The following is a 12537-nucleotide window of genomic DNA, read 5'->3' on the forward strand; positions in this document are numbered from 1 at the left end:
GAAAGTATTAGCTACTCTATGGAATTCGTATGAGTGAATCATACAGCATTTGTCCTTTGTATCATCTTATTTCACTCAGCATGTTTTCAAGGTCCGTCCATGCTGTAGCACGCAGTATGGGCCAGTTTCAATTCTTTGTCAGGTGGAATAATATTCTATGGTATGTATATACCACATTTTTAATACCATTCATTTATTGGTGGATATTTGGGTTTCCTTTTGGCCATAATGAATACTGATGCTATGAATATTAATGTATATGTACCTGTTTGAGTCCCTGCTTTCATTTTGGGTATAAGCCTAGGAGTGAAATTGTTGGATTAAATGATAATTCTGCTAGTCTTTTTAGTGAAGAAAATATATTTTTATTTATATTTTATATAACTGCATATGTATTAGTTCTAGGTGTACAACAAAATGATTTGCATACATCATGAAGGAATTACCACAATGTCTAGCTAATGTCCATCACAGTAAATAGTTACTTTTTTCTTGTGATGAGGACTTTTAAGTTTTACTCTTAGCAATTTTAAATATGCAATAGAATACTATTACCTATATCACTATGCTGTACATTATATTTCATGACTTATTTATTAACTCTAAGTTTGTACCTTTGACCTCCTTCACCTATTTTATCTACCCCAAACCCCAGCCCCTACCCCCTCCACCAATCTTTTCTCTGTATCTATGAGCATGGTTTTGTTTGGTTGTTTTAGGTTCCACATGTAAGTGATATCATACAGTATTTGTCTTTTTCTGACTTATTTCACTTAACATAATACCCTCAGGCACCCATGTTGTTGCAAATGGCAAGATTTCATTCTTTTTATAGCTGAATAGTACTCCACTGTGTATGTATACCACACATTCTTTATTCATCCATTAATGGATGCTTAGGCTGTTTACATATCTTGGCTACTGTAAATTATGCTGCAGTGAGCATGGGGGTGCAGATATCATTTTGAATTAGTGGAGTTTTCCCTTTTTTTTTTTAAATTTTATTTTGGCATCATTAATCTACAATTACATGAAGGACATTATGTTTACTAGGCTCCCCCCTTCACCAAGTCCCCCCCACATCCCCGTTCACAGTCACTGTCCATCAACATAGTGAGATGCTATAAAATCACTACTTGTCTTCTCTGTGTTGCAGAGCCCTCCCTGTGACCCCCCCACACTATACATGCTAATCATAAGGCCCCCTTTCTTTTTTTCCCGCCCTTATCCCTCCCTTCCCACCCGTCCTCCCCAGTCCCTTTCCCTTTGGTAACTATTAGTCCATTCTTGGGTTCTGTGCTTCTGCTGCTGTTTTGTTCCTTCAGTTTTTTCTTTGTTCTTATACTCCACATATGAGTGAAATCATTTGGTACTTGGCTTTCTCCACCTGGCTTATTTCACTGAGCATAATACCCTCCAGCCCCATCCATGTTGTTGCGAATGGTAGGATTTGTTTTTATCTTATGGCTGAGTAATATTCCATTGTGTATATGTACCACATCTTCTTTATCCATTCATCTACTGGTGGACACTTAGGTTGTTTCCATATCTTGGCTATTGAGCAGTGATAAACATAGGGGTGCATCTGTCTTTTTCAAACTGGAGTGCTGCATTCTTGGGGTAAATTCCTAGAAGTGGAATTCCTGGGTCAAATGGTATTTCTATTTTGAGCATTTTGAGGAACCTCCATACTGCTTTCCACAATGGTTGAACTAATTTACATTTCCACCAGCAGTGTAGGAGGGTTCCGCTTTCTCCACAACCTCGCCAACATTTGTTGTTGTTTGTCTTTTGGATGGTAGCCATCCTTACTGGTGTGAGATGATATCTCATCGTGGTTTTAATTTGCATTTCTCTGATGACAAGCGACGCGGAGCATCTTTTCATGTGTCTGTTGGCCATCTGAATTTCTTCTTTAGAGAACTGTCTATTCAGCTCCTCTGCCCATTTTTTAATTGGGTTATTTGCTTTTTGTTTGTTGAGGTGCGTGAGCTCTTTATATATTTTGGATGTCAACCCTTTATCGGATCTGTCATTTATGAATATATACTCCCATACTGTAGGATAACTTTTTGTTCTATTGATGGTGTCCTTTGCTGTACAGAAGCTTTTCAGCTTGATATAGTCCCATTTGTTCATTTTTGCATTTGTTTTCCCTTGCCCGGGGAGATATGTTCAAGAAGAGGTCACTCATGTTTATGTCTAAGAGATTTTTGCCTATGTTTTTTTCTAAGAGTTTTATGGTTTCATGACTTACATTCAAGTCTTTGATCCATTTCGAATTTACTTTTGTGTATGGGGTTAGACAGTGATCCAGTTTCATTCTCTTACATGTAGCTGTCCAGTTTTGCCAGCACCATCTGTTGAAGAGACTGTCATTTCCCCATTGTATGTCCATGGCCCCTTTATCGAATATTAGTTGACCATATATGTTTGGGTTAATGTTTGGAGTCTCTATTCTGTTCCATTGGTCTGTGGCTCTGTTCTTGTGCCAGTACCAAATTGTCTTGATTATTGTGGCTTTGTAGTAGAGCTTGAAGTTGGGGAGTGAGATCCCCCCCCCTTTATTCTTCCTTCTCAGGATTGCTTTGGCTATTCAGGGTCTTTGGTGTTTCCATATGAATTTTTGAACTATTTGTTCCAGTTCATTGAAGAATGCTGTTGGTAGTTTGATAGGGATTGCATCAAATCTGTATATTGCTTTGGGCAGGATGGCCATTTTGATGATATTAATTCTTCCTAGCCAGGAGCATGGGATGAGTTTCCATTTGTTAGTGTCCTCTTTAATTTCTCTTAAGAGTGTCTTATAGTTTTCAGGGTATAGGTCTTTCACTTCCTTGGTTAGGTTTATTCCTAGGTATTTTATTCTTTTTGATGCTATTGTGAATGGAATTGTCTTCCTGATTTCTCTATTAGTTTATTGTTAGTGTATAGGAAACCCACAGATTTCTGTGCATTAATTTTGTATCCTGCAACTTTGCTAAATTCCGATATTAGCTCTAGTAGTTTCAGAGTGGAGTCTTTAGGGCTTTTTGTGTACAGTATCATGTCATCTGAAAATAGTGACAGTTTAATTTCTTCTTTACCAATCTGGATGCCTTGTATTTCTTTGTTTTGTCTGATTGCCGTGGCTAGGACCTCCAGTACTATGTTGAATAACAGTGGGGAGAGTGGGCATCCCTGTCTCGTTCCCGATCTCAGAGGAAAAGCTTTCAGCTTCTCGCTGTTCAGTATGATGTTGGCTGTGGGTTTATCTTAAATGGCCTTTATTATGTTGAGGTACTTGCCCTCTATTCCCATTTTGCTGAGAGTTTTTATCATGAATGGATGTTGAATTTTATCAAATGCTTTTTCAGGATCTATGGAGATGATCATGTGGTTTTTGTCTTTCTTTTTGTTGATGTGGTAGATGATGTTGATGGATTTTCGAATGTTGTACCATCCTTGCATCCCTGGGATGAATCCCACTTGGTCATGGTGTATGTCCTTTTGATGTATTTTTGAATTCGGTTTGCTAATATTTTATTGAGTATTTTTGCATCTACGTTCATCAGGGATATTGGTCTGTAGTTTTCTTTTTGGTGGGGTCTTTGCCTGGTTATGGTATTAGGGTGATGTTGGCTTCATAGAATGAGTTTGGAAATATTCCCTCCTCTTCTATTTTTTTGAAATGTGTTTGTGGGCCTTTTTGCTTTCTTTGTACAATTTAGCTTCTAGTTTTATATCTTTGTGGTCTGAAAAGTTGGTTGGTAGAATTTCAATCTTTTTGAATTTCTGAGGCTCTTTTTGTGGCCTAGTATGTGGTCTATTCTGGAGAATGTTCCATGTATACTTGAGAAGAATGTGTATCCTGTTGCTTTTGGATGTAGAGTTCTGTAGATGTCTATTAGGTCCATCTGTCCTAGTGTGTTGTTCAGTGCCTCTGTGTCCTTACTTATTTTCTGTCTGGTGGATCTGTCCTTTGGAGTGAGTGGTGTGTTGAAGTCTCCCAGAATGAATGCATTGCATTCTATTTCCTCCTTTAATTCTGTTAGTATTTGTTTCACATATGCTGGTGCTCCTGTATTGGGTGCATATATATTTATAATGGTTATATCCTCTTGTTGGACTGAGCCCTTTATCATTATGTAATGTCCTTCTCTATCTTTTGTTACTTTCTTTATTTTGAAGTCTATTTTGTCTGATACTGGTATTGCAACACCTGCTTTTTTCTCTCTGTTGTTTGCATGAAATATCTTTTTCCATCCCTTGACTTTGAGTCTGTGCATGTCTTTGGGTTTGTGGTGAGTCTCTTGTAAGCAGCATATAGATGGGTCTTGCTTTTTTACCCATTCTATTACTCTGTGTCTTTTGATTGGTGCATTCAGGCCATTTACACTTAGGGTGATTATTGAAAGGTATGTACTTATTGCCATTGCAGGCTTTAAGTTTGTGGTTACCAAAGGTTCAAGGTTAGCTTCTTTACTATCTTACTGTCTAACTTACTCGCTTATTAAGCTATTATAAACACAGTCTGATGATTCTTTATTTCTCTCCCTTCTTATTCCTCCTCCTCCATTCTTCATATGTTGGGTGTTTTGTTCTGTGCTCTTTTTAGGAGTGCTCCCATCTAGAGCAGTCCCCGTAAGATGCCCTGTAGAGGTGGTTTATGGGAGGCAAATTCCCTCAATTTTTGCTTATCTGGGAATTGTTTAATCCCGCCATCATATTTAAATGATAATCGTGCTGGATACAGTATTCTTGGTTCGAGGCCCTTCTGTTTCATTGCATTAAGTATATCATGCCATTCTCTTCTGGCCTGTAGGGTTTCTGTTGAGAAGTCTGATGATAGCCTGATGGGTTTTCCTTTGTAGGTGACCTTTTTTTTCTCTCTGGCTGCCTTTAATACTCTGTCCTTGTCTTTGATCTTTGCCATTTTAATTATTATGTGTCTTGGTGTTGCCCTCCTTGGATCCCTTGTCATGGGAGTTCTGTGTACCTCTGTGGTATGAAAGGCCATTTCCTCCCCTAGTTTGGGGAAGTTTTCAGCAATTATTTCTTCAAAGACACTTTCTATCCCTTTTTCTCTCTCTTCTTCTTCTGGTACCCCTATAATGTGGATATTGTTCTGTTTTGATTGGTCCACAGTTCTCTTAAAATTCTTTCATTCCTGGAGATCCTTTTATCTCTCTCTGCATCAGCTTCTCTGCGTTCCTGTTCTCTGTTTTCTAGTCCATTAATGGTCTCTTGCATCTCGTCCATTCTGTTTTGAAGTCCTTCCAGAGCTTGTTTTATTTCTGTATTCTCCCTCCTTAGTTCTTGCATATTTCTCTGCAAGTCCATCAGCATGGTTATGACTTTTGTTTTGAATTCTTTTTCAGGAAGACTGGTTAAATCTATCTCCCCAGGTTCCTTCTCAGGGGAAGATGTAGAAGCTGTCGAAGCTGTCTGGGTTAGTCTTGTCTGGATCAAATTTTTTTTGCCTTTTCATGTTGATAGGTGCAGTGGAGTGCTATTGACGCGTCTATCAGCTGGGAGAGTCAAGCCTCTTTCCACTTGCTACTGGCCTTTCTTTACTGGGACAACCGCGACCCCTAGTGGCTTGTGTTGGGCAATTGCGTGTAGACTGGGTCTCTGTATCTTGCCCGGTGGGTATGGAAGAAGCTCCCTTGCTGTGGGCGTGGCCAGCCTCAGGCTGCTGCTCTGCTATGGCGGGGCCCCGGAGGGGTGATGGGCGGGGGGCTGTTTGGCTGTTTACCTCCGTGAGGGGTCTCAGAGCTGTTGCCCAGGGGGTTAGTGTGCCTGGAGTTCCCTGGAATTTCCAGCTGCTGGACTGTGACCCAGGATGCTTCCGTCCAGCTGTGGGGTCCCTGTCCCTTTAAGACTTTCAAAAAGCACTCGCTTTTCTTTGTCACCGGGCACCAGCTTCGAGACCCGCTCACAGGTCTTACTGTCCTGCTTCCCTAGTTTCCAGGACCCCACGCATGCACTGTGTCTACACTCTGGTCCAGATGGCTGGGGCTGGGTGTTCAGCAGTCCTGGGCTCCCTCTCCCTCCCCGCTCCGACTCCTCTCCTCCCACCCGGAGCTGGGGTGAGGGGTGCTCGGGTCCCGCCGGGCTGGGGCTTGTATCTTACCCCTTTCACCAGGCTCTGGGTTCTCACAGGTGTGGATGTAGTCTGGCTGTTGTCCTGTGTCTTCTGGTCTCTCTTTTAGGATTAGTTGTATTTGTTGTATTTTCAAAAAGATATATGTTTTTGGGAGGAGATTCCCACTGTCCTACTCACACTGCCATCTTGGCTCCGCCCTGGAGTTTTTTCTTTAGATAAATACCCAGAAGTAGAATTGCTAAATCACAACGTAGTTCTAATTTAAAGTTTCTGTAGAAACTCCAGACTGTTTTTCCTAGTGGCTGCACCAGTTTACATTCTACCAACAGTGCACAAGGGTTCCCTTTTCTCTACATCTTTGTCAACATTTGTTATTGTCTTTTTGATATTAGCTATTCTAAAAGGTGTGAGGTGATATCTCACTGTGGTTTTAATTTGCATTTCCTTAATGATCAGCGATATTGAGCATATTTTCATGTTCCTTTGGCCATCTGTACATCTTCTTTGGAAAAATATCTATTCAGGTCCTCTGTGCACTTTTTAATCAGGTTGTTTTTTAGCTACTGAGTCATATGTGTTCATCAATTTTTAATATTAACCCCTTATCAGAATATGTGATTGGCAAATATTTTCTCCTATTTAGTAGCTTCCATTTCATTTTGTTGATAATTTCCTTTGCTTGTGCAGAAAATTTTAGTTTTCTCTTGTCCCCTTTATTTTTTATTTTCTTGCCTTTGCTTTGGAGTCTGATCCAAAAAATCATCACTAAGACCTGTGTCAAGGAGCTTACCGCCTGTGTTTCCTTCTAGGAGTTTTATAGTTTCAAGTCCTACATTCAGGTCTTTAATCCATTTTGAGTTAATTTTTGTGCATGGTTAATATGCAGCCTAGTTTCATTCTTTTGCATGTGGCTGTCCAGTTTTCCCAACACAATTAATTGAAGAGACTTATTAAATGAAGAGACTGGTCCTTTCCCCAGTGTATATATATTCTTGCCTCCTTTATCATATATTAATTGACCATATAAATTTGGGTATATTTCTGGGCCTTCTATTCTGTTCCATTAATCTATATATTTGGATTTTATTTATTTACTTACTTTTGCAGACAGGTAATATTCATGTGTTTTATTTTTATTTATTATTTTAAGGTATCATTGATAAATAATCTTACAAAGGTTTCACATGAGCAACAGTGTGGTTACTACATTCACCCAAATTAATGAGTCCCCCCCCACCGCCACATCCCACTGCAGTCCCTGTCCATCAGTGTAGTAAGATGCTATAGAGTCACTACTTGTCTTTTCTGTGCTATACTGCCTTTCATGTGCCCCCCCTATATTATGTGTGCTAATCATAATGCCCCTTAATCTCCTTCTCCCTCCCTCCCCACCCACCCTCCCCAATCCCTTCTCTTTGGCCACAGCTAGTCCCTTCTTGGAGCCTGTGACTCTGCTGCTGTTTTGTTCCTTCAGTTTTGCTTTGTTGTTATGCTCCACAAATGAGTGAAATCATTTGGTACTTGTCCACCTGGCTTATTTCGCTGAGCATAATACCCTCTAGCTCCATCCATGTTGCAAATGGTAGGATTTGTTTTCTTCTTATGGCTGAATAATATTCCATTGTGTTTATGTACCACCTCTTCTTTATCCATTCATCTACTGATGGACACTTAGGTTGTTTCCATACCTTGGCTATTGTAAACAGTGCTGCGATAAATGTTGGGGTGCATATGTCCTTTTGAAACTGGGCTCCTGCATTCTTATGGTAAATTCCTGGGAGTGGAATTCCTGGGTCAAATGGTATTTCTATTTTGAGTTTTTTGAGGAACCTCCATACTGCTTTCCACAATGGTTGAACTAATTTACATTCTCTCCAGCAGTGTAGGAGGGTTCCCCTTTCTCCACATCCTCACCAACATTTGTTGTTTGTCTTTTGGAGGGTGGCCATCCTAACTGGTGTGAGGTGATATCTCACTGTGATTTTAATTTGCATTTCTCTGATGATTAGCGATGCGGAGCATCTTTTCATGTGTCTGTTGGCCATCTGAATTTCTTCTTTGGAGAACTGTCTGTTCAGATCCTCTGCCCATTTTTTAATTGGATTATTTGCTTTTAGTTTGTTGAGGTGCGTGAGCTCTTTGTGTATTTTGTATGTCAACCCCTTATTGGATATGTCATTTATGAATATATTCTCCCATACTGTAGGATACCTTTTTGTTCTACTGATGGTGTCCTTTGCTGTACAGAAGCTTTTTAGTTTGATATAGTCCCACTTGCTCATTTTTGCTTTTGTTTCCCTTGCCTGTGGAGATATGTTCATGAAGAAATCATTCATGTTTATATTCAAGAGAGTTTTGCCTATGTTTTCTTCTAAGAGTTTTATGGTTTCATGACTTAACATTCAGGCCTTTGATCCATTTTGAGTTTACTTTTGTGTATGGAGTTAGACAGTAATCCAGTTTCATTCTCTTACATGTAGCTGTCCAGTTTTGCCAACACCACCTGTTGAAGAGGCTGTCATTTTCCCATTGTATGTCCATGGCTCCTTTATCATATATTAATTGACCATATATGTTTGGGTTAATATCTGGATTCTATTCTGTTCCACTGGTCTATGGCTCTGTTCTTGTGCCAGTACCAAATTGTCTTGATTACTGTGGCTTTGTAGTAGAGCTTGAAGTTGGGAAGCAAGATTCCCCCCTGCTTTATTCTCCCTTCTCAGGATTGTTTTGGCTATTTGGGGTCTTTTGTGGTTCCATATGAATTTTAGAACTATTTGTTCCAGTTTGTTGAAGAATGCTGTCAGTATTTTGACAAGGATTGCATTGAATCTGTAGATCGCTTTTGGCAGGAGGGCCATTTTGACAATATTAATTCTTCCTACCCAAAAGCATGGGATGAATTTATTAGTGTCCTCTTTATTTCTCTTAAGAGTGTCTTGTAGTTTTCAGGGTATAGGTCTTTCACTTCCTTGGTTAGGTTTATTTTTAGGTATTTTATTCTTTTTGATACAATTGTGAATGGAATTGTTCTTCTGATTTCTCTTTCTGCTAGTTCATTGTTAGTGTATAGGAATGCAAAAGATTCCTGTGTATTAATTTTGTATCGTACAACTTTGCTGAATTCAGCTATTAGTTCTAGTAGTTTTGGAGTGCATTCTTTAGGGATTTTATGTACAATATCATATCATCTGCAAACAGTGACAGTTTGACTTCTTCCTTACCAATCTGGATCCTTTATTTCTTTGTGTTGTCTGATTGCCATGGCTAGGACCTCCAGTACTATATTGAATAAAAGCGGGGAGAGTGGGCATCCTTGTCTTGTTCCTGACTTTAGAGGAGAAGCTTTCAGCTTCTCACTGTTAAGTATGATGTTGGCTGTGGGTTTATCATATATGGCCTTTATTATGTTGAGGTACTTGCCCTCTACACCCATTTTGTTGAGTTTTTATCATGAATGGATGTTGAATTTTGTCGAATGCTTTTTCAACATCTATGGAGATGATCTTGTGGTTTTTGTCCTTTTTGTTGATGTGGTGGGTGATGTTAATGGATTTTCAAATGTTGTACCATCCTTGCATCCCTGCATCCCTGCATCCCTGGGATGAATCCCACTTGATTATGGTGTATGGTCCTCTTGATGTATTTTTGAATTCAGTTTGCTAATATTTTGTTGAGTATTTTTGCATCTATGTTCATCAGGGATATTGGTCTAGTTTTCTTTTTTTGTGGTGTCTTTGCCTGGTTTTGGTATTAGAGTGATGCTGGCCTCTTAGAATGAGTTTGGAAGTATTCCCTTCTCTTTTATTTTTTGGAAAACTTTAAGGAGAATGGGCATTATGTCTTCTCCAAATGTCTGATAAGATTCAGCAGTGAATCCTTCTGGTCTGGAGGTTTTTTTCTTGGGTAGTTTTTTGATTACTGATTCAATTTCTGGTAATTGGTCTGTTTAGATTTTCTGTTTACATGGTCTTTATTATGCTAAGGTTATATTCCTTCTACCTAACTTATTGTTTTTATCATGAATTTTGTCTAGTTTTTGTCAGACTCCTCCATCTATTGAGATGATGTGATTTTTTTTTCATTCAGTCAAAAATGTATCACATTGACTGATTTGTGTATGTTCAGCCATTCTTGCATCCCAGGTTTATACCAGGTTTATCCCACTTGATCATGGTGGTGAATGAAATGATCTTTTTAATGTGCTACTGAACTACGTGTACTAGTATTTTATTGAGAAAGTTTACATCTATATTTATCAGGGATTCGGTCTGTAATTTTAATTATTTCCCGTTTAACCTCTCTGAGCCTAGAGCTCCCCATCTAACATAAGAATCCAACTTCACGGGTTAGGAGGATTACATGAGATAACATGTGAAACGCACCCTGCAAACCAAAGGCAGTTGACAAATGTTAGTTTGCTCCCCTCCCTGCATCAGAGCAGCTAGGACACGAGGACACAGAGGAGGCGGCCTCAGTTCCTATGTTTAGTTTAAGTTGGTTTTATACAAATCCATAAAACGTGGCCTTCTCAGGTGGCTTTCCCAGCAATTTTGTTGCTACAATCCAAGACTATGTAGGCTGCTCACACCACTGGGGCAGAAAAAAACCAGCTTTGCCAGCTTAGGACTGCAGGGGGCTTATGTCTCATGTCTGCATGGGGAGAACAATGTCAAGGGGCCTTTGGGAGATGACACACTGTAGGTGGCGGAGTAGGGAGAGAGCAGAGAGAGATGGGGAACATCAGCGCCTCGAAGGCTGCTGGTGGGGGTACCGGGTGGGGCCGAGGGCTCTGCGCTTGCAGGGAGCTCGGCTACTTTCTCCAGGACCCCAGGCACGTACCAAGGCTCTGAGCCTTGGTTTTCTCATCCACAGAAACACAGCTGAAAAGACCTACATCTTGGGTTTTTGTGATGATTAAATGAGACACCTAGGAGATATTTTGTGTGTAGTAACTTCTCCTTCTTTTATTTTTAAGAGAAAGGAGGCAAAGACCTTCAAAGAGGAGACGGATTCATACGACTGCCTTGTAGCAGAGATCTGACACAGGCTTGTCATTGGAGTGAGTTGGTCGTGACACACCCCGAAGCACAAAATGGACATTTTTTCTTGTAGACTGAGGCCTAAAAGGGGTTGGAAAAAAAAATAAAGCCAATTGGATCTTAGTTTTTTCCTCCATGACCAGGAAATGAATGGTGGGTTGGTTTCTATGCACTGGCGAGGCAAGTGCAGCTCCATGCTTTAAGGTAAGAAAAAGGGGGGCCCTTTATTTTAAAAGGGAGACAGATGTCAGAGAACATCCCCAGCAGCCCGCCAAGGAGCTGATGAGAGAAGCGGAGCTGCAGGGTGCTGTCGGAACGGCAGCAGCTCCAGCAGACACGGGACCCTTGCTGCCAGCCCCTGGCACTGGCCAGCCCCTCACCTCCTTCAGAACCAGTCTCCAAGCTCCGAGAAGTAATGGCAGTGGGTTGGGGCAGGGGTGGCACAGGTGGAAAGTCTAAATGGGAACAGGAGCCTGTGAATAGCCCGAGAGGCGGTCCAGGAGGGGAGCCGGTCTGAGGCCCAGAGCCAACCCAGGCTCTCCCTATGGCTTACACTTCCTCAGCGTTGAGGGCTTGAGACCTGAGAATCTAGCTGGGGCGGCACTGGGGAGGGACCTTGGGCGGGGCAGAGAGCGCTGCTGAGGACGCCACTGGAGAAGACCGACCGCCGTGGGCCAGCCTCCAGCAAGCCAGCAGGGCTCTGGACCCAGGCCCGAGACAGTCCGAAGAGAAGGCTGAGGTACTAGAGAAAGACCTGGCCCCAGGGGGACACAGACATGCTGGGGCACTTTGTCCTGGGCGGGTAAAGGCCACACACAAAACTGCGGGAGCCGCAGGCAGTGCCCTGCAGGCCCAATGGACCAACTCAACTGCAAAGGGAGTTGATTTTTAGAGGCACCTCTTCCTCCTACAGGTGCCCGCCACACCTCTGCTGCCCCAGAGGTGCCCTCTGCCGCCTGTCCCTGCAGGAGCTCTTGCACAAGTTGACACACTGAAGCCTGAGGTAGGCTGTGCGGTCACAGAGGGGGCAGCTTGCTGTTCCGAGTCATACCATCCTTGTCACCCAGCCCCGTGGTTCCTCAGAGGGGGACAAAGAGGGCACAGGGGGCGGCTCCATCGGAGGGGACGAAGCGCAGGCAGCTCCTGGGCATGTGGTCCGGGTGCAGGACAGGCCAGGCTGCCCCGAAGCCCATTGCTCAGGGCCTCAGCAGTGATATACCTTCAGTTTGTTGTCTTCACACAGGCCCAGCTGCAGGAGGCCCGAAGCACCTGTTGGCTTGGGCAGCGAGAAGAGGTACCTGACCCGGAGGTGAAGGAAAACTGCAGTCAGATGAGCACAACCAGGGAAGGGTCAAAGGCCAAATGCAGTCTTCCACACAGGGGCCCCAGGACACAAACGCAAGCCTT

General features: G+C 42.0%; 1 protein-coding gene across 9 annotated transcripts in view; it reads right to left on the bottom strand.

Moving 5' to 3' along the window:
* Positions 1-11028: 11028 nt before the first annotated feature.
* Positions 11029-12537, bottom strand: part of CEP164 (centrosomal protein 164) — a 62973-nt gene continuing 61464 nt past the window's right edge. For 8 of the 9 annotated variants that reach the window (XM_036992776.2, XM_073239728.1, XM_073239727.1 and 5 more), the window contains 2 exons: positions 12350-12428; positions 11029-11211 (listed from right to left, as the gene is read on the bottom strand). In XM_036992776.2, the coding sequence (XP_036848671.2) occupies positions 11143-11211; positions 12350-12428 (148 nt within the window). In that variant the 3' untranslated portion in view covers positions 11029-11142. Of the gene's footprint in view, positions 11212-11510; positions 12429-12537 lie in introns of all 9 variants that reach the window. The other variant, XR_012132729.1, reaches the window with a different exon arrangement.

This window comes from Manis javanica, chromosome 6 (genome assembly GCF_040802235.1).
Source record: "Manis javanica isolate MJ-LG chromosome 6, MJ_LKY, whole genome shotgun sequence".
Classification (NCBI taxonomy): domain Eukaryota; kingdom Metazoa; phylum Chordata; class Mammalia; order Pholidota; family Manidae; genus Manis; species Manis javanica.